This window comes from Plectropomus leopardus, chromosome 21, assembly GCF_026936395.1.
Source record: "Plectropomus leopardus strain MGB_pleo_1.0 chromosome 21, ASM2693639v1, whole genome shotgun sequence".
NCBI lineage: Eukaryota > Metazoa > Chordata > Actinopteri > Perciformes > Serranidae > Plectropomus > Plectropomus leopardus.
Window position 1 is genome coordinate 27549869 of NC_142196.1, and position 18880 is coordinate 27568748.

The following is an 18880-nucleotide window of genomic DNA, read 5'->3' on the forward strand; positions in this document are numbered from 1 at the left end:
CGTCTCTCAGCAGCTGGAGGCATAAAAACTTGACCGTAGCAGCGCCACTTTGAGGTCAATGAGTGTCATTTTTTCTGCCTCACTATTGAGTGAAATTTGCAACCCACCTGCAATTTTTTTCTGCAAAAACACTTTTAGCGTAGAAAAAAGAAAGAAAGGAAGAACGAATACAGAGCAGAAAATCAGCCGGGCTGCAGCAGTGACGGTTCCTGCACAGAACCTCATTTGGAGGTTTTTAAAGTGAAAACAAAAATCATAAAAAATGTAAAAAAGTATTATTCTCTTAAATCTGATATAAAATTAGGAGAAAAAAATAAACTTTGATTTTTGATTCACGCAGTTAAAAGACACAAATTTATTTTTGTTTTAATGCAAAAGACGTTTGTTCAGAAATAAACCACGTGACTCAGCTTTTAAACATCTGCAGGAGAGTTTGTTGGTTCCTGAGAAACAGCGATGACTCACGTCTGTCAGACCTTGTTTACGTACCAGAAAACCTTCAGAGTTTTAAACCATTAAGGAAAAAGAGGACGAGGTCTCTTCTGCTGAGAATAAAACGTCCTCGGACTCGGGTCCTTTGTGTTCATGAAAGAAACTTATCTTCAGGGATTAATTAATTTAAAGCCGGCAGAATCACTTTACGGCTCAGACTCGCAGCACGCTGTTCAACAGTGAACTACAGAGTGTTTTTGGGCAGATGCATTAATTCAGCAGCGGTCCATTAATTTCCCTCCAGAGCAGGAAAACACTCGACAGATTTCTGTTTCCTTCTTTAACCCTTTAGGGGCTGTTTGGAGCATTTTACTTTTCATTCTTTTGTGACATGCATGTGTCCTAAATGTAGTCCAGATTGTGTATTTGAGTGTAATTTGCAGCTCAGCTCCTACAATAAGTCTAAAATACACTGTGGAAACTAAATAGTTACATTCAGACTGTTCAGGTCCAAAAATGCTCCATTGAAACCCATTCAAACTGACAGTGGCATCATGACAAAAACCTGCGATATAAAAGGTAAAAAATCTGAATATTAAAGAATATTTCATATGGAAAATAAAATATAATCATGTTAATTTATAATGATATTTATAACCTGATTTTGAAAAGATTTGTTTGTGCAGAGCATCGTGTATGTGAGTATTTGACAGGCATTTCCAAGGCCGACTGTTCATTTCATCTAAAAACACAGTGAAGGTTTTTAAAAGCCTGATTTTTTTTTATTTAAATGCATTTTGGATATCAAATATATTTCTGTTTCTGTGGGTTTTTTTCATCTTAAAAACAAAGTGGCTACCTGACCAAAACCTGTAAAGGGTTAAAATTTTGAAAATTGACTTTGATATTCATGATCAGGACTGATGTTGATTAAAGAATCAACTTAATGAAAGTAGAAAATCATGTTAATGTATTTTCACAGTTCTGCCTCAGTCTGTCTCCCTCTGTTTGCCCTCAGACCTCCTCCCTGCTCCTCTGCACACCTCCTCCCTGCTCCTCTGCACACCTCCCTGCTCCTCTGCACACCTCCTCCCTGCTCCTCTGCAGACCTCCTCCCTGCTCCTCTGCAGACCTGCTCCCTGCTCCTCTGCACACCTCCTCCCTGCTCCTCTGCAGACCTCCTCCCTGCTCCTCTGCACACCTCCTCCCTGCTCCTCTGCAGACCTGCTCCCTGCTCCTCTGCACACCTCCTCCCTGCTCCTCTGCAGACCTCCTCCCTGCTCCTCTGCAGACCTCCTCCCTGCTCCTCTGCACACCTCCTCCTGCTCCTCTGCAGACCTGCTCCCTACTGTTTTTGGAGATACAGGTGATGTGCTGCCAGTAAGCAGGTTTTTTATTAGTAATTTCAATTTGCACAATTTGAGGGTTAATGGAAACCCGCCTGCTGATCATGTGAGGAGAACTCGGACCTCAGTGTGGAGCGATGAGCCCTGAGCTCTCCTGCAGGTTTTGGATTTTCTCCTGCAGGTCTCGATGAGGACCGGCTCTCCTCAGACTCCATTTCCACTCTGCAGAGCCGCAAAGCAAACTCACAGTCTGCGGTCTGTTGTTGCAGCAGCGGCGGTTTTAGTGGTGGACACGGGGTTTGTTTCACAAGCCGTGGGACTCATCTGCTCTGCCTACTTTTTTTTTATTGCCTAATTCCTAAATCCTCGTGTGAGGAAGTTGGCGAGGCAGCAGCGAGCAGAGATCCAGTCCAGATCCAACACAAAGACTCTTTTGTTTCTGTGGGAGTGAAACCAGGAGAGTCAGCGTGATGGATGTGCACCGGCTAACTGTGTGTTTTACTGTGTGTGTGTGTGTGTGTGTGTGTGTGTGTGTGTGTGTGTGTTTTTACTGAGAGTTAGCGGTCGCAGAGAATGTCCCGTACTCGAAAGGTTGAACACTTGAAACCATAAACATCAGTGAAGGTTAATGGTGAGAAGTCGGTGTGATCTGTGAAGGTGAAGCGGCTCGTTAAAGTCACCCTGACAGAAGAGAGAGCTGCAAATCACAGACAACGTTTAAGAAACTGACGTGTTCACGCCAGAGGACGGCACTGGGATCAAAATAAATCCTCGGGGGGCAGCGAGAAGGTGATCAAGAAAAAAAAAGCTTTTTTTTGGGAAAGAAGCTGGAAATGTCACAGTGTGTGAGACAACTCTGTCTCTTTGCCGTCCCTCTCTGTGACAGCGTGCGGGCTCACCGGCCAATCACAACCAAGTTTGGTAGATTTATTTACCTTAAAAACACGACACAAAATGAGATAAATATTTGCATTATTTGTGTGGATTTTTGTCGCAGCTATAACTGACTGCTGCACGTGTAATCAGCCCGAATCAGGCGTCCCACCCCGTCCTGCCTGCTGGTTTCTTAACCACTCGGTGACTGTTGGATGGCCGGTGACTAACTGGCTACTGGCTGGCTGTTGGCAGGCTGGTGTTTGGTTGGCTGCTGGCTTGCTGGCTGGCTGCGTGGTGGCTGCTGACTTATGGCTTCTATTGGCAGGCTGGGGTTGACTTGTTGGCTGGAGTCTTATGGCTGACTGGCTGCTTAAAAACAGCTTTTTTGGGGAAGTAAATGATGTGAAGCTTCATCTGAAAAGGAATTTAAAGGTGTTATGTCGACTTCCTGGATGTCTGTGAGGACTTCCTGCTGTTGATTTGGACACAGAGCATCTTCAGAGCTCCGTGACTGTCTCTGCATGAATATTTCCACGTTAATGTTTGCTGACTGAGTCTGTGGCGTTCGGGTTGGCGTGCAGACCGAGCTGAGTCCTCGCGTGTAACTCGGCGCTCTCCGCAGTGACACGTCGTGTTTAACAGCAGCTCTGAGGAAAACGCTGCTTCTGCGGCCTGAGAGGACCGCCGTCTCTCGTTTCATCTCTCGCCCCTCGTTTCCTGTGAGAAAGAGCCCCACAAAGATGCACAATAACCACAAGGAGACTCAAAACAACCACAAAGACACACAAAACAACCACAAAGAGACACAAAACCACCACAAAGAGACTCAAATTGACCACTCAGACTCAAGCTGTCCACTGAGAGTCTCTGGTCTGCCTGTTTTGATACTTGAAACATGAATCTTTGGGTGCGGACGTCATCGCGTGATGTCAAACTGTGATGAGAAGCCCAGTAAAAACAGTAATGAGACCACAGAAAGTCTGGTGTGTGTCCTCTGCTGTCCTGACCCAGAAACAGGGCCGAGGTGGTCTCAGCGGGTCCTGGCAGCCGTGCAGGTTTTCCTCGCCGTGCCAATCTGCTGCTTTTGTCTGCTGACATTTCTCTCTGAGACGTCTCCGTCCTTCCTCCGGGCGACGACTCCGTTGCTTCTTTTGTCCACGCTGCAGTTTTTCTTCTGGCCGAGACAATCGAGCTGTCCCCCCGGGTCTGAAATGGATTCATCCTGTCCTTTTATTCCTCGCTGTCCTTTTCCCTTTCTGTTTATGCGTACGAATAAAAGGCAAACAAGAGGACAAAAGATTTACTGACAGCCGAGGACAAAGAGAGAAATCTCAGTATGTCGCTTTTAAAACCGCTCCTCATGTTTGTCCTGAGACTCCGCCTCCTGAAGAAACCGAACCCGCCGGCGTGGCGTCAAACATCACGCTGCAGTTTGCTCCCATATTCTCACCTATATTGAATTTTCTTTATATTTGCATCAGTTTCTGAAGTTTTGCTGCACAGTTGTGTTTAAAACAATCTTTGTGTGGTCATGAAACACCTGGAACAGTCATGGAATTAGCAGATAGCAATTTCCAGGCCTGGAAGAAATTAGGAAAACTAAATATACCCTGGCAGTTTTGGAAAGTCATGGAATTTTGTGTCATAAACTTGTACAATAACACATGGAGGGTTCAAGGACCGTCAGAAATGTGAAAATTTCTTTAAAATTCACAGAAAAAGAAAAAAAATTAGAGAAAAAGAAATCAGCCAAAAAATGACACATTTTTCTGTGTAAAAAACATTTTGTACAGAAATAAAAGCCAAAAACTTTTTTCAAATTGCCAAAAGTTTTTTAAATAAAAAAGAAATAAACCAAATCTTCTGTTAAAAAAATCACCAAAAATTCTTGAAGAAAAAATATCGTCAAAGTATTTCTTTTAAAAATCGCCAAAAATATTTGAAAAAAAAAAAAGGCAAAATAATTCTGTAAAGAAAAAGAAAATCAGCTTTTTTTCTTTAAAAATCACAAAAAACACCAATTATTTCAAAGCTCAGCTTAAATAATCTGTGCATAATGTTTAGACTGAATGTTTTTAATTTCCAGCCGGTACACTGCAGCCTTTCCCAAAACTGAACCGAGTCTTTCCTGCCTTAAACTTTGATTTAAAACGTGAGAAAAAGTTCACAGGATCTTTGGCAGAAACGTCATTTCAGTTCAAGGACAAAATGAACCCGAATCTAATTAAACTGCCTGATGTCGGACAAATTGCGTTTAATGAGGAGTCTCGATTTCTACAGAGGAAATTAATTTCGGCCGCTCGTTTCCGCGATCTCATCAGCCGAGCTGATGAGCAGAGGTGAGGGCCGGGACGTGGACAGGGACGTGGACAGGGACGTGGACCGACTGGTAAACTGAGAGCTTTGTCTTCTGGCTCGTCTCCTTCCTCACCACGACAGTCCGCCGCCGCAAACCGCCTCTCCATCTGGCGCTCCATATTTCCTCACTGAGCAAAAACCTGAGAGAGTTAAAGGTCCTGAAACTCTCCCCCAACACAGAGGCAACACCTTAAAGGGATAATTCACCCAAAAATAAAAATTCAGTCATCAAGTTCTCCCCTTCTTCCCCTTCACCTCCACTCATCTCCCAAACAAACGAAGCAGCGATGACCAGAAGTCAGGCGTCGAAAAACAGTATTTTGACGTGTTTCTAACTAAAGGAAGTGTCCACAGTTTACGCATCAAGACACTGAGGCGACACGTCTCCGTCCTGCAGCGGAGTCGAAGCATCGTTAACCCTTTGAAACATTAATAAACTGGCCTGATTTCTTTCAAGAGCGTAAGAAGGCAATGACCCAGTTTTTTCCCAGTTTTCTAATAACAGTTTCATTTTTTAAGACGAGTTGCACATTGTCCTTTTTTGAAAAAAAAAATTTTTTTTTTTTAAAAAAGCTTCGATTTTAAAGGTTTAAATGAGAGGCGTCAGGGCGCTTCAGATACAACAGTAATAAAACCCCAAAATAACTGGACAGAAGGGAAACAGGTCAATAACAATGCTCACGCAGTCTAAACAGCCGTTTTGTGTGTGAAGTGTGATTTTAAACTGGGGAGAGTCGATATCGCCGATGGTTTGTGTAATGCATCGATCCTGCTGACGCTAATTAACTCCCAGCAGCTCGCTCTGGTTTGACTGGGCGGCTCCCAGTGCTGGTGTGAGGGCTGAACCGAGCGCGCTCAGTCCGGTCCTCTCCCCGCGGCATCGACCTGACGTGAAGATGAAGAGGTGTAATTGCCGAGCGGCTGATCTGAGGCTGTTTAAAATGGATTCAGTCACATCGATTGACTCTGTCTGGAAAGTGGCGTCGCCGCTCGCCTTCCAGGAATTAAAGCCCAGAAAATCTCATTAAAACTCGTTTTAATTTGTGCGACTGTGACCGTCGTCTGCATGTTTCACCGAGTTATTAGCAGTGTTTTCACAGCAGGACGAAGCAGAGAAACGCCACTAATGAGCATCCAGCTCTTTACTATTCATCAGAGTCTTTGTATTGATTTCTGCTCAGAAATCTTTATTTGAAGGGAGGTTTTCTGGAGAGCAGCAGCTGCTGCAGACCAGGAAATCACAAGTTTACACGGTTTTCTGCAGCACATTTCTGCTGCAGTTGTTTTAGGTTTTGGCGTTTTCTGCACTTCATGTTTTAGATGTCTTTCTCCTCAGTGTTTGTGCCTCTTGTTTGGAGGTTTTTTTTGGATAATTGTGTGTGTGTTGATGCATGTGTCCTAAATGTAGTCCAGATTGTGTATCTGAGTGTAATCAGTGAATTTGCAGCTCAGCTCCTACAATAAGTCTAAAATACACTGTGGAAACGAAATAGTTACATTCAGACTGTTCAGGTCCAAAAATGCTCCATTGAAACCCATTCAAACTGACATCTTTGATCCCACAGCCATCAGAGCAGAAAAACAGGACTTGTATTATTTCTGGGTGTCATTCTGGGCTTTTGACTCTGAATTTGTCATTTTGACTATTTTCCACCTGATGAGGTCATTTTGACCATATTTGGCATATGGAGGAAATACATGCTATTTCCACTAGGTGACCTGTCACAGTCAATGTAGCTGCTGATCACTGACAGATCTCTACTTTTGGAAGAATAATAGAAAATGGCACCAAAGTTCACGCGTTAACCTTCGTCTGTCCTCTGCTGTGACAGGATCGGACTGAATGTCATGTTAGAGCGGTGAGGAGGTCAGATCTGCGTTGGTTCTTGGAGGATTGATTCGGTGTTTGAGCAGTTTATTGCTTCCTGCGGCTGCTCTTCATCTCTCTGATCTGCTGTTTGATCTGCTCTCAGCCGCCTCGTCTCATCTTCAGACGCTTCTCTTAATCAAACCTCTTCTTTATCTCCGGCGGCGCTCTGAGGAAACATCCTGTGTGCAGCGAGTCCTGATCAGAGGACACAACTTCCAGAAACTGTCTGTGAGCGCGACAGGCGAGTCGAGACCAAACTGTCTCTACATGCAGTCAGAACGTTTATTTCTTTATTTTTAGTTTCTCACAATTTGGAAAAACACAGAAATAAAAAGTAATTTAATAAATAAATAAATTTCTTTAAATTGAACTTTTACTCGACGTAAACATTAATCAAACAGTAAACATGGATATAAATTATACTAAAATATTTATTTATTTTTTGCTGTGTGTTCTTCTCCAATGTGTCTCTTTGTTTATGCACTTTTGTATTTCCTTTATTTAAAAAAAAAACTTTTTTTAAATTGAACTTTTTGTAATATTGTCAGAGGCAAACACTGAAGGACCAAACAGAGCAAATTGTTTGCGTCGCATGATTACTCATCAAAGTAAATTAAATCCCCTTTTCATGCTCTTTTGTGTTCTGCAAGTCAGTATTATCTCTTTGTGCTATTAGAAAAAATAAATAAATTACCAAAAAAATCCAAAACACAAACAGCCGTGCAAAGTTAAATGTTTCAACTTGAGTGAAAAATTTGCACGACACTGAAGCATCAACGTTACGACTCTCCGGATGTCCGCGAGAATCAGAAACGGAAGCAAAATTATCCAAATTTTTCATGCAAACCACAAAATGAGAAACTCGGGCAGCAGCTCCTCTGGCATTAATTTGTTCTCGGCTCAATGATCCGTCATGTCTGAGTGAGGAGAGGATGAGAATATTTCCCCTGAAATGTTTCTGTCGGCCTCGCAGCGCATTCATCCATCATCATTCATCAGCAGACGAGGCTGTGAGCAGAAACCTGTTTCAGTTTCTGTTAAGTGATGAACTGACGGCCGCGTTTGTCTTTCCTCAGGAGGAGAAATTCCCCTCACACGAACCGGACGACGGCTGCAGAAAAACCTGCAAGCTGGATGGAAACCCAGTTTTCTGCATGAAAAAGGTAGAAGACAATAGTTTTGCTCTGTGTGTGTGTGTGTGTGTGTGTGTGTGTGTGTGTGTGTGTGTGTGTGTGTGTGTGTGTGTGTGTTTGTGTGTGTGTGTGTGTGTGTGTGTGTGTGTGTGTGTTTGTGTGTGTGTGTGTGTGTGTGTCTGCTTCACATAAATGGACCTGATTTCAGATGAAAATCTAAACTGACATCATCATCATCTGCACATTAAACAAATACTGAGAAGATCAAATCATCAGTCGGCCGTGTTCTCGGTCTGCACTGAAAAGACTTTTATTTTATATATATATATATATATATATATATATATATATATATATATATATATTTATGTTTTATATATATATATATATATATATATATATACATAAATATGTTTTGTTTTGTTGATCTTTTTAACCAAACTGAATTCTTCACAGTTTTACTTTCACTTCAGAGTTGAGTCAGATTGTTTTTAAACCTTTCTGGGGAAATGTCAAAACCTCAGTCATGACTTTAAAAAAATACACAACAAAAGCAAAACCGAACTAGACGAACGAAAACACAAACTTTTAACTCACAAATATAAAATATCAAAACTGCTTTATTGTATTTTATATATGCGGCTGAATTTTGATATCCTGACACCAACAACACGTAAAAAACACGTCCTAAAATCCTAGAACATGTATGGGTCTGCTGCGACTGGCCCCTGGCCCCTCACCCTTGGCCCTTGGCCCCTGACCTCTGACCTCCTGTCAGTTTGCAAAAGCGGCCCCTAAAGTGTGGCTTTGCAGCAGGTTAAATTTCCCTGAGTTACACTGAAGGGAGCGAGAAAGTTTTAGTCGTTGAAAAAACGTTACTCTGACAGATTCGTGCAAAACAAACCAAAATGAAACCAAAAAATAGCAGTAATGTCCTAAAATCAGATACTCTGACGCTGCAGTTTGCGCCGTTCTGTCCTAACTCAGCTGAGCCGTTCTGTCGGTGCACGGAAAACATTTTTAAAACGTTAATAAAGCAACAATCAGAGTCGCTGGTTTTCTCAGCAGGGATTTGTCTTTTCTGATCCATCGTGTGTGCCGTTGTAAATGTAGAACAGAGAAAGCAGAGGCTGTGTGTCTCTGCAGCGGGACAAATGTCCTCGCGCTCCTCGTCCGTCAGGTGGACGTGACCAACGTTTCCCTGCAAAGGTGATTAATTAAAACGCCTGCAGGAAGCTCAGCGCTGCTGCCGGAGCCGTGATTAATTAAGAGGAGCGGCAGATGAAAGTCGCGGCCCGAGGCGTCCTGAGGATCCTCTGTGAGGAAACGCTGCGTGAGCGCCAGACGAGCCGCTTATCTCAAGTTTAACCCTTCACGCAAACAGGAAACGCTCTTTAACCCTTTCAAAAGTTAACAAAGTGGCTTCGTTTCTTTCAAAAAGATTGGAAGAAGTTACCATTTACATTAAAATTTCCTAAAATTTTGCAAAAGAAAAAAGAAAAAATTAAGAATGAAAAAATCTATATAGAAATAGAATACCTTCATAATAATAATAATGTCCGAAAAACCTGAAAATGTCCTAAAATCCTAGAAATGGTCTAAAATCCTCAGAATCGAAAGTTTAACCTTTTACACCAAACAGAAAACACTATTTAACCATTTGAAAACTTCACAAATGGGCCTGATTTCTTTCAAAAAGTTTGGAAGAAGTTACGATTTACATGCAAGTTTCCTGAAATTCAGCAAAAAAAAAAGAAATCAAAATTAAAAATAGAGATAGGATACCTAATAATAATAATAATAATACATAGAAAAAATATCTAATAATAATAAAAATCAGAATAATGATAATCGTCCTAATAATATATAATCACTAAGTAAGTAATAATAATAATGTTTTTTCCCTATTTTTTATTATCAGTTTATTAATTTCTAATAATTTATCATTTTAACTTTACGTTTCTGATGAAAAAAGTCGTGATGAGGAACATTTGGTCCTCGGGGGGGTTGAGCGTTGTGAAATACGACTCGGCGTGGATTCGGGTCACGGAGGTAAAGCGGCGCCCGGGGCGACGTAATGTTACACCAACAGTTAGCGTGACCTCTGACCTGTCGGGGTCAGGAGTTCTGCTGCTCATCGTGTGGTTTCTCCGCTCCGCCGAGCACCGCGGGAGCTTCAGAGGAGCAGCAGGCCGACGTCAGACGGCTGCAATAATGAGTTTATAGAGCCGGACCGATTAGAAAAGACTCTGGACGGACAAGGTGTCCCCTGACTGTGGAGGACACACAGCTGTCTTCACAGCTGTGAACTGCAAACACAACCTGAGGACTGCGTTTATTCAGCAGGACGTCTGTGTGAGCGCGGGGACGCGTCCTGGACTCTGTTAACCATTTCAGTCCAGATGTTTACGGAGCAGACCTCCCCGCAGAAACATCTGGAGACGTCACGGACCGACTGCAGCTGCAACATTTATTCAGAGACGTCTTCACGGACCGGCTCTGATCGGGTAGATCTGGATCGGGTCTGAACCACAAAATACTCAAACTTCAAGTTTTACTGTTATTTCAGTCGATCCGTCCGTAATCCTTCAAGGTTCAGCTGGTTCTGTTTGGGGGCCACTTTTGCAAAATGTCAGGAGGCCGGGGCCCCGTACATGTTTCTGGGATTTTAGGACGTTTCTGCAATTTTAGGATGTTTCTATTTTCGGCACATTTCTTGGATCGTTGGAACGTTTCTAGTATTTTACTGCCTTTGAAGGATTTTAGGACATTTCTGGGATTTCGGGAAGTTTCAGGATTTCAGGGCATTTCTAAGATTTTAGGATGTTTCAAGGGTTTTAGTGTGTGTCGAGGATTTTAACACATATCCAGGAATTTGGGGACAATTCTTTTTTAGGACTTTTCTAGGATTTAGGACATTTAGGAATTCGGGGAGTTTCAGTATTTCAGGAGGTTTCCAGGACTTTAGGACTTTTCTAGGATTTTTGGATGGTTCTAGGATTTGAGGGTATTTCCTGGATTTTAGGATATTTCTAGAATTTTAGTACGTTTTTAGGATTTGCGGACATGTCTAAGATTTCAGGGCGTTTCTAGGATTTTAGAACTGTAAGATTTTAAGGATCTTCTCTAATCTAAAATATTAGAAACATCCCTAAATCTGAAAAGTGTCCTAGGATCCTAGATATGTCCTAAAATCCTACAAATGTCCTCAAATCTGAGAAACGTCCTATAAGCCTAGAAACGTGTATGGGGCTGCTGCGATTGGCCCCTGGCCTCCTGTCAGTTTGTTGAAGCGGCCCCTGGTCAGGTTGAGTCTCCGTGCTGTAAGCCCAAAGTGAAAATGCAAAAACGAAACGTTATTTTTCTGGCTGAATGCAATCGAAGGAGAAAAGTGGCGTGAAATGGGTCTGCGGTTGGACTGGATTCCAGCGGGGGCCAGTTTTCACGGCAGAAAGAAAACACGAAAATATGACTGAAGGCAGCGACGTGTTCTCAGACGAGCAGCGGAAAAGCGACGAGCAGCTTCTGGGGCTTCAGCGTTGCTTAAAGGAACCAGATTTAGAGTTTTTTGTTTCCTACAGTCAAAGAAAAACAATCAGCTGTTAGATCAAAGACTCTCGGACACGACCGACACACGAAATCAGATCTGGATCTGCAGGTCTGAACATGTGAAACTGTTTACAGAGATCACCAACATGAGCGCAGGGGCCTCTGGGTGGTCGGGGGCCCGATAATGACTCCAGGTTACATTAAACCTCACACACACACACACACACACACACACACTCACACACACTCACACACTCACACACACTGTGGCTGGTGTGTAATGACTTCCAGAGAGCTGAGGCTCGGCGGCGAGCGGCAGGTTCAGACCACGTCAGTGTTGACAGTTCGCCTCCTCGCCGCGGCGCCTCAGCGATGTTTATACATTGGTGTTTCCTTCAGGTAACTTCAGCAGGAAGGAACTCTGCAAACATTTGTCAACATTATCACGAGAAACGTGTCGACTCGTCTCAACTTTGCTGCAAAGCATCGTGGTACATACGAAACGTAATGTTTCACACTGTGGTTAACGTGCGGTCACATTCAGGCACAAAAACCTGATTTTTCAACAGAATTGTTTAATTCTCAGCAAACAACTGAGCTCACATCAGCAACCGCCTTTTTTAAGACGCGTGAAACCTTAAAGGCTCAAACACTGGGTTTGTATGGACGGACGTCTAAATATCTTTATCCTGTGATAACCGCAGATTTTATTTAAGGTATTTTACCCCAAACCCAAAAAATCCAGACTCTGAGAGGAGGGACCCAGAAGTGCCAAAACGCCTCATCAGTGTAAAGAGTCTGTTCGCGCTGACGGATCTGACCGCTTTTCTGGGTTTCCCCTCATGGCTCCGTTTATTGAAATGTCTAACTTTGTGTTTTCTTAATGTGTGTTAAATAAATCAAAATAAACGAAACCGAACCAAACCGCTCTGTAACCCTGGAGCAAACAGAGCGGAGCTGGATTATGTGCAGCAAAGGCTGACTCAATTTGCGGCACCTAACTGTGGCACCTCTTGTGGCACCCCCAGATGCCGCAGCTAGGTGCCGCTAGCAGTCGCAGCAGATGCCACTGGTTGCCGAGACGTGCCGCGAGGTGCCAGTGCGTGTGCCGCGGTTTGGCGGTTTTTAATATAGCCTACTCACAAAATTAATATATTACAAGGTGACAAAATTATCTGCAGCAGCGGAAAAATCCGCCGAAAAGGGGACACGAGGATGATATCAGCTTCCTCTCATGTCTCTCCGCTGTGTGTGTATTCACAGGCTGTCAGCGCGCACACACACACACACACACACACACACACACACACAGCGGAGAGACAGTGAGATGAGAGGAAGCTGATATCATCCTCGTGTCCCCTTTTCGACGGATTTTTCCGCTGCTGCAGATAATTTTGTCACCTTGTAATATATTAATTTTGTGAGTAGGCTATATTAAAAACCGCCAAACCGCGGCACACGCACTGGCACCTCGCGGCACCTCCTGGCACCTCCTGGCACCTCCTGGCACCTCCCGGCACGTCTCGGCAACCAGTGGCATCTGCTGCGACTGCTAGCGGCACCTAGCTGCGGCATCTGGGGGTGCCACACGAGGTGCCACAGTTAGGTGCCGCTGCCGCAAATTGAGCTTGCTGTCTCTCATTATGTGAGTCCAGCCGCCGTCCTGCAGGAGAAACATTCACACAGATGTCTTTTGGTCCAAAGATTTTCTGTCTTTAGGACGATCACTACGTCTGAATGTTGTGACAGAAGAGTCAGAGGGAGATTTCTCCGTCTCCTTTTCTTTGAGTCTTTCCTCCAAAGTCTCGCTGAAGCTGCATAAAATCAGTTCTGCTGCAATAAATGTGATAAAATAGAGATAAAAAAAAGTTTCACGGAGGCAATGACCGACTTCAAAACAAATTAAAACCTCGTTTTTGTTTCTGTTGTTTCAGGTTTTGAGTTTGGGCAGAGAGGAGCTTCATAGCTGAGCCAACGCGTCCTCTGAGGGACTCGGTGAGTTACAGCCTCTAATGTCTCTGCGCTCCTCTTCATCAGCGCTCACACGGTTTATTGCTCCTCTTCATCAGCGCTCACACAGTTTATCGCTCCCGGTTTGGACTTAACACAGTGTGAAATTAGTTTCCACAGAGGAGAACCGACGGGGCGTTTTATCACCTTTTATCTCGTCTTGTTTAATTGAAGCGGAGCAGCGGCGCTCAGAGCGACCGACTCCACCGTCGCTTCGTTACAAAAGTTAGAGTTTAATAAAACCGCCGCTCAGACGAAAACGGCGCTCCCAAACTGGAGCAGGGACGCTGCTGAATTATTTAACCCTTTGAAACTGGAATAAATTGGTTTGACTTCTCTCAAAAACATGCGAAGAAGCTGGCAATAAGCAAGGAGAGAAAATCTGACCCAAAAATTACCAAAATAAAAACCAACCTAAAAAGTGCAAGAAAAAACCTGAAAAATGAGGATAAATGAATTAATAATTCACAAAGAAGAAAGTTACAAAATACAAGAAAAGTGCTTCAAAAATGTAAAATATATATGTACATATATATTCTGTAACATCATTTTAAATATGTAACTGATTATTATTAATAATATTATTATTATCAATCAGGAATAAGGCAATGAGCAACTTTAACAAGAAATTAGGAAGAAATTAGTGAAATTAAAAAAAGAAAAAAGCACACAAAAAGTTTTTAAAAAACAAAAGTGCTAAAAAATTTTAAAAAAGGAATATTGAATATAATTTTTTTTCTCTAGCATAATTTCAAATATAGAATTATAATGATAATAAAATGTAGTAATGTAGTCTAGTTTTCCTTGTTTTTTTGATCAAATGTAATAATCTCCCTGCTGCAAATTCTTAAGTCAGTTTCTTGTCACCTTTGACTAATTTTTTTGCAATTTGCAGGACGTTTCTTTCCAAGTTGCTCGTTGCTTTTTACAATATTTTCAGAAGAAATCCGTTTCCTCGGGTCACACAGCTTTAAATGCCTGTGAAAGGCGCCAAAAGAGCTGATTAACTGCAAACAGAGGAAAGTATTATTCTGTGAAAGCCTGTGTGGACAAACGGTCTGGGCGGGTGAAATCAGTCACACAGCTGGAACCCTCCTCATGAACATCAGCTCCTCCTGGCTCCTGCAGGGGCCCCTGGAAACTTTAGAAATCAAGAAATTAGACGCAGATGAAAAGTTCAGCAGCGATCTCCAAACCAGGAAATCTCCAAACTGGCTTCAGTCCCTCTGTGAGGTCACGTGTGTGCAGACACGGGACGAGGACAAGATTTCACACAGACACTGAATCACATTTCACTGATCACCAGCTGAAATGTACACAGAGTTTTAACCCTTTCTAAGGACGTCTGCAGGAGGCTGCTGTTCTATTAAATGTCCCAAAATCATAGAAACATCACAAAATCCTAGAAATGTCCTGAAATCACAGAATCACGGAAGTTCTAGAAATGCCAAAGATCCAAGAAATATCCTAAAATTCTCAAAACATCACAAAATCCTAAAATCTTAGAGATGGTCTAAAATCCTAGAAATGCCCTAAAATACTAGAAACTTCCTTAAATCCTAAAAATGTCCCAAAGTCCTAGAAATTTCCTCAAATTATTGAAATGTCCTAAAACCTTAGAAACATTCTGAAAGTTAGTAAGTAAGAGTTCAAAGAGTGAAAGAGTCTCCAAGTCTTCAGCGTCAGAGGAGTTTGGACTTGGAGTTGGACTCCAAGTCCAGTTGCAGGCTGTGTCCAGGCTGTTTCCAGGCTGTTTGGAGGGTATTTGCAGGCTGTTTGCAGGCTGTTTGCAGGCTGTGTCCAGGCTGTGTCCAGGCTGTTTCCAGGCTGTTTGGAGGGTATTTGCAGGCTGTTTGCAGGCTGTGTCCAGGCTGTTTGCAGGCTGTTTGGAGGGTATTTGCAGGCTGTTTGCAGGCTGTTTGCAGACAGGCTGATGGACAGCTCTGTAAACAAACCCTGCGGGCTGAACTTAAACTGGCAGCGTTTCATCAGCAGGAAGCGTCCTGACAGGCCGAGCGAAGCCTGCAGCCTCTCACCTACACACCCAGAAAATGTATCTCCTCTGAAAAAACAACAGAGTGAGCTCTCCAAGCATCAAACACGCCTCTGAATAATTTAATAATGTAAGCAGCAAACATCAAACCAACATCTCGGATCCTTACTGATCTCCTCGTAAAGAGGAGTAAAGCTGACGTCTGAGTGTCTGTTGGCAAACAGGAGGAATTCCAGCGGCTGAACTTGTCTCCTCCTGCATGAAGCGCTGCGAGTTCGGACTGGAAACCTCGCGGCCCGGCGCAGACGCCGTTCGCACGTAGACTCAGCTCGTTTTGTGCAGCTAGATCTGCAACACCTCGATTTGTAGACGTTTGACTCGTCAGTCGATGGGAGAGGTTTCAAATTGGTCTTGATCAAGCTTTCAAAAATATTATACTTTAATGTTATTTTCGACTTTCACTGAGATGATATTTTTAACCAACATCAGTCCTAATCATAAATATCAAAAATTCATTAATTTTCAGAATTTTAAATCTTCCAGTGATAGGTTTGTGTCATGATGCTGCTAAGTTTTTAGAAGGAAAAAAAAGTTAAAAAAGTTATTTTTAATATACTTTGTGTATATGTACTGGCTCTTATGATTACCCTGTGATGTGGTCTCTGGAGGATTTCAGAGAAGCTGTGCAGGATCTGCACTATCTGCAGGATCACTGAAGCTGGATGGAAAACAGAAAGATGAGCCCGCTGGTGCAGACGGAGGATAAAATGACGGCCGCTGTAATGACTCTGTAAAGTAGAAGCAGCTGTGTGTTTCGCCGTCTGATAAGACATCAGACTCTGCTCGCTGGCAGCAGACACACAGCGTGAGGTCATAGTTGGAGACGTTTTCTCAGTAAAATGCTCATCCTGATGGTCGCATCGGTGTTTTATATCGCCAGTTTTTTTTGCTGGGAGAATCTTAGTCTCAGATTTAACGTCCTCTCTTCTTCTCTGGCTCCGTGCGTCGTTATGGAAATAAAACCGGTTGCCAGACTGGTTCTGACCGAGCCAGCCGAGCTCGGCACGATGCGGTGACAGCAGTGCGTCTCAGTTTCTTTGTTGGACGTTCAGAGTGGAATTAATGCACATCAGGGACACATCGGGACCTCGTGCACGTCCCTGCTCCTCTGACGAGGCCTCGGCAGAAAAACGACACGAATAAAGTCACGATCTGCCAGTTTTAGGTTTCGTTTTAGCATGAAATTCCCTCTGTGGGTTTGAGCAGCGTCCCTGCTGACCTACAAAGAGGCAGTTTTGGTGCTAACCAGTCAAACTTGATTTGCGTAACTGAGACAGCGGAGGCCTTTTGTCTTCAGCTGGACTTCAGAAATCATTTAGGTAGACTGAGTGAAAATTTGAAAATGACGAGGCCGCGGTTTTTGTCTCCTGTCAACAAGTCTTCGCAGCCGCTTCATAACACAACATGTTTGTGTAATGCTGTTTCAGAAGGCTTAAATGGACAGTCTGGGTATTTATTCTTTTTGTTTTGTTAGTTTGGTTTGTCGTCCGAATGGTTTTCTGTGACGCGTTGGTTTGTTTCCATCCTGTCTGCTCGTGTTTCTCTAACTCAGTGTTGGACTGCAGCAGCATGTGTGTGGAAGATATTTTAGGTTTCCAGGTTAAATTTAGCAAAAGTCTCCTCATTTCCTCAGAGAAAATGTCAAAGTTCACATCCAAATGAAGTTTTCACGTCTCTGTCATTCTGTTCGTATCAGAATACAAACATAAAAACGTCAGGCGTGATTTTTTTCCGTCAGAATTCCCTGCCGTGCCAAACACACGGCAAGTTCATTTTAAAATTAGAGTCATGGTCGGGACTTTATGTCCGTAACGTAAAGTTACGTGGGTGAGGTTGAGGAGAGTAAAGTTGCGTAGGTAATGTTTAGGAAGAGTCGTGGTTGGCCATCGTCACGTTTGGCCTAAAATTTGAGAAACATCCTAAAATCCGAGAAATGTCCTTAAATCCCAGAAACACCCAACCCTACAAATCTCACGAAATCCTAGAAAAGTCTTAAATTCATAGAAATGTCCTAAAATCATGGAAACATCCTAAAATCTTAGAAATATCCAAAAATTCCTTGAAACCTCCAAAAATGTGACAAATGTTCTAAAATCTGCGAAACTTCCTAAAGTCCTAGAAAAATTTAAAATCCTTGTAATGTCCTAAAATCCGAGAAACGTCCCAGAAACTTGCAAACATCCTGGAATCCTACAAATGTCCAAAAGTCCTATAATCACAGATCCGTCCTGTATACACTGGATGGTCGCTTTCAATAACATTTCATGCATATCAAACATTATTGATGGTTCCCAAACAGATGAGGGCCCCTGAGGCCCCCTGGGGCACACAGAGGGTTGTTTTAAACTGAGTGGATCAGATTTCTCAGATCCATGTGTGTCGCTTTTCAACAGTCAATCTTTAGTTTATGTTTTGGATCGTGGGTCCAGGTGGACGCAGCTTGTCTCTGACATGTTGTGTCTGCCGTCAGTCTCCTGCTTCATCTCACGTTCCTCCTTCACCCTGCAGAAACCTGATCTGCCCAGGGGGCCGCCGGGGGCCGCCGGGGGCCGCCAGCGTCACAGAGCTCAGATCCTGCTGGTTAGTTTCTTCCTCTTACTGGGATTCACAGATCAGACTGTGAAACTCTGAATGTTTATGAAAGCATCTTTTCTTCCTCTTGGATAAATAATAATAATAATAATAATAATGAGGTAAAACAGCTGATCACGTGCACGCCCCGCTGTCAGCGTGCACTTTAAACACAGGAGAACAGATGATTTGGTCCGCGCTCACTAATGAGGCGGCTCAGTGAAAACGAGGAGCAGCTGAGCTCAGAGCAGCAGCTGCAGCAGATTTCGGAGGACGCTGTGTTTATTTACACAAACGTCTCTACAGTAAGAGCGAATCCTCAGCACGCCGCCGCTCCACAACCAGCCATCACGGCAGTAAATTCACCCAGAATGACCTGCGGACAAACACTGAAAAGTCTCTCTCCATTAATCCACTGATTGTTTGGTTCGTAAAAATAGAGAGAAATGTTCGTCAAAATGAGCCAGAGCCAAAAGTAAAACCCTCACCTTCAATCTTCGTACGAATTTATTTAATTAATAATTAAATTTAATTTAATTATCAACAGAATTTAAAAATTCGGTGAATCTGCAGCGGTGATAGCTGAGAGAGGCAATATGTGTTCTGGTAGTTTGTCCGTCCGGTCCTGTTCTGTGAACGCAATGTTGCAATAACGCCTCAATTTGAGTGGGATTTTTTTTCA

The 18880-nt window shown here is 43.1% G+C and overlaps 1 protein-coding gene across 1 annotated transcript; it reads left to right on the forward strand.

The window, feature by feature from the left end:
* The first annotated feature begins 872 nt into the window (after positions 1 to 872).
* Positions 873 to 14516, forward strand: LOC148186107 (uncharacterized). Its single transcript, XM_088071751.1, has 3 exons — positions 873 to 1798; positions 7959 to 8045; positions 13499 to 14516. The coding sequence occupies exons 1-3, from the start codon at positions 1379 to 1381 to the stop codon at positions 13532 to 13534; spliced, it is 543 nt and encodes a 180-aa protein (XP_087927877.1). The 5' UTR covers positions 873 to 1378; the 3' UTR covers positions 13535 to 14516.
* Positions 14517 to 18880: the final 4364 nt, after the last annotated feature.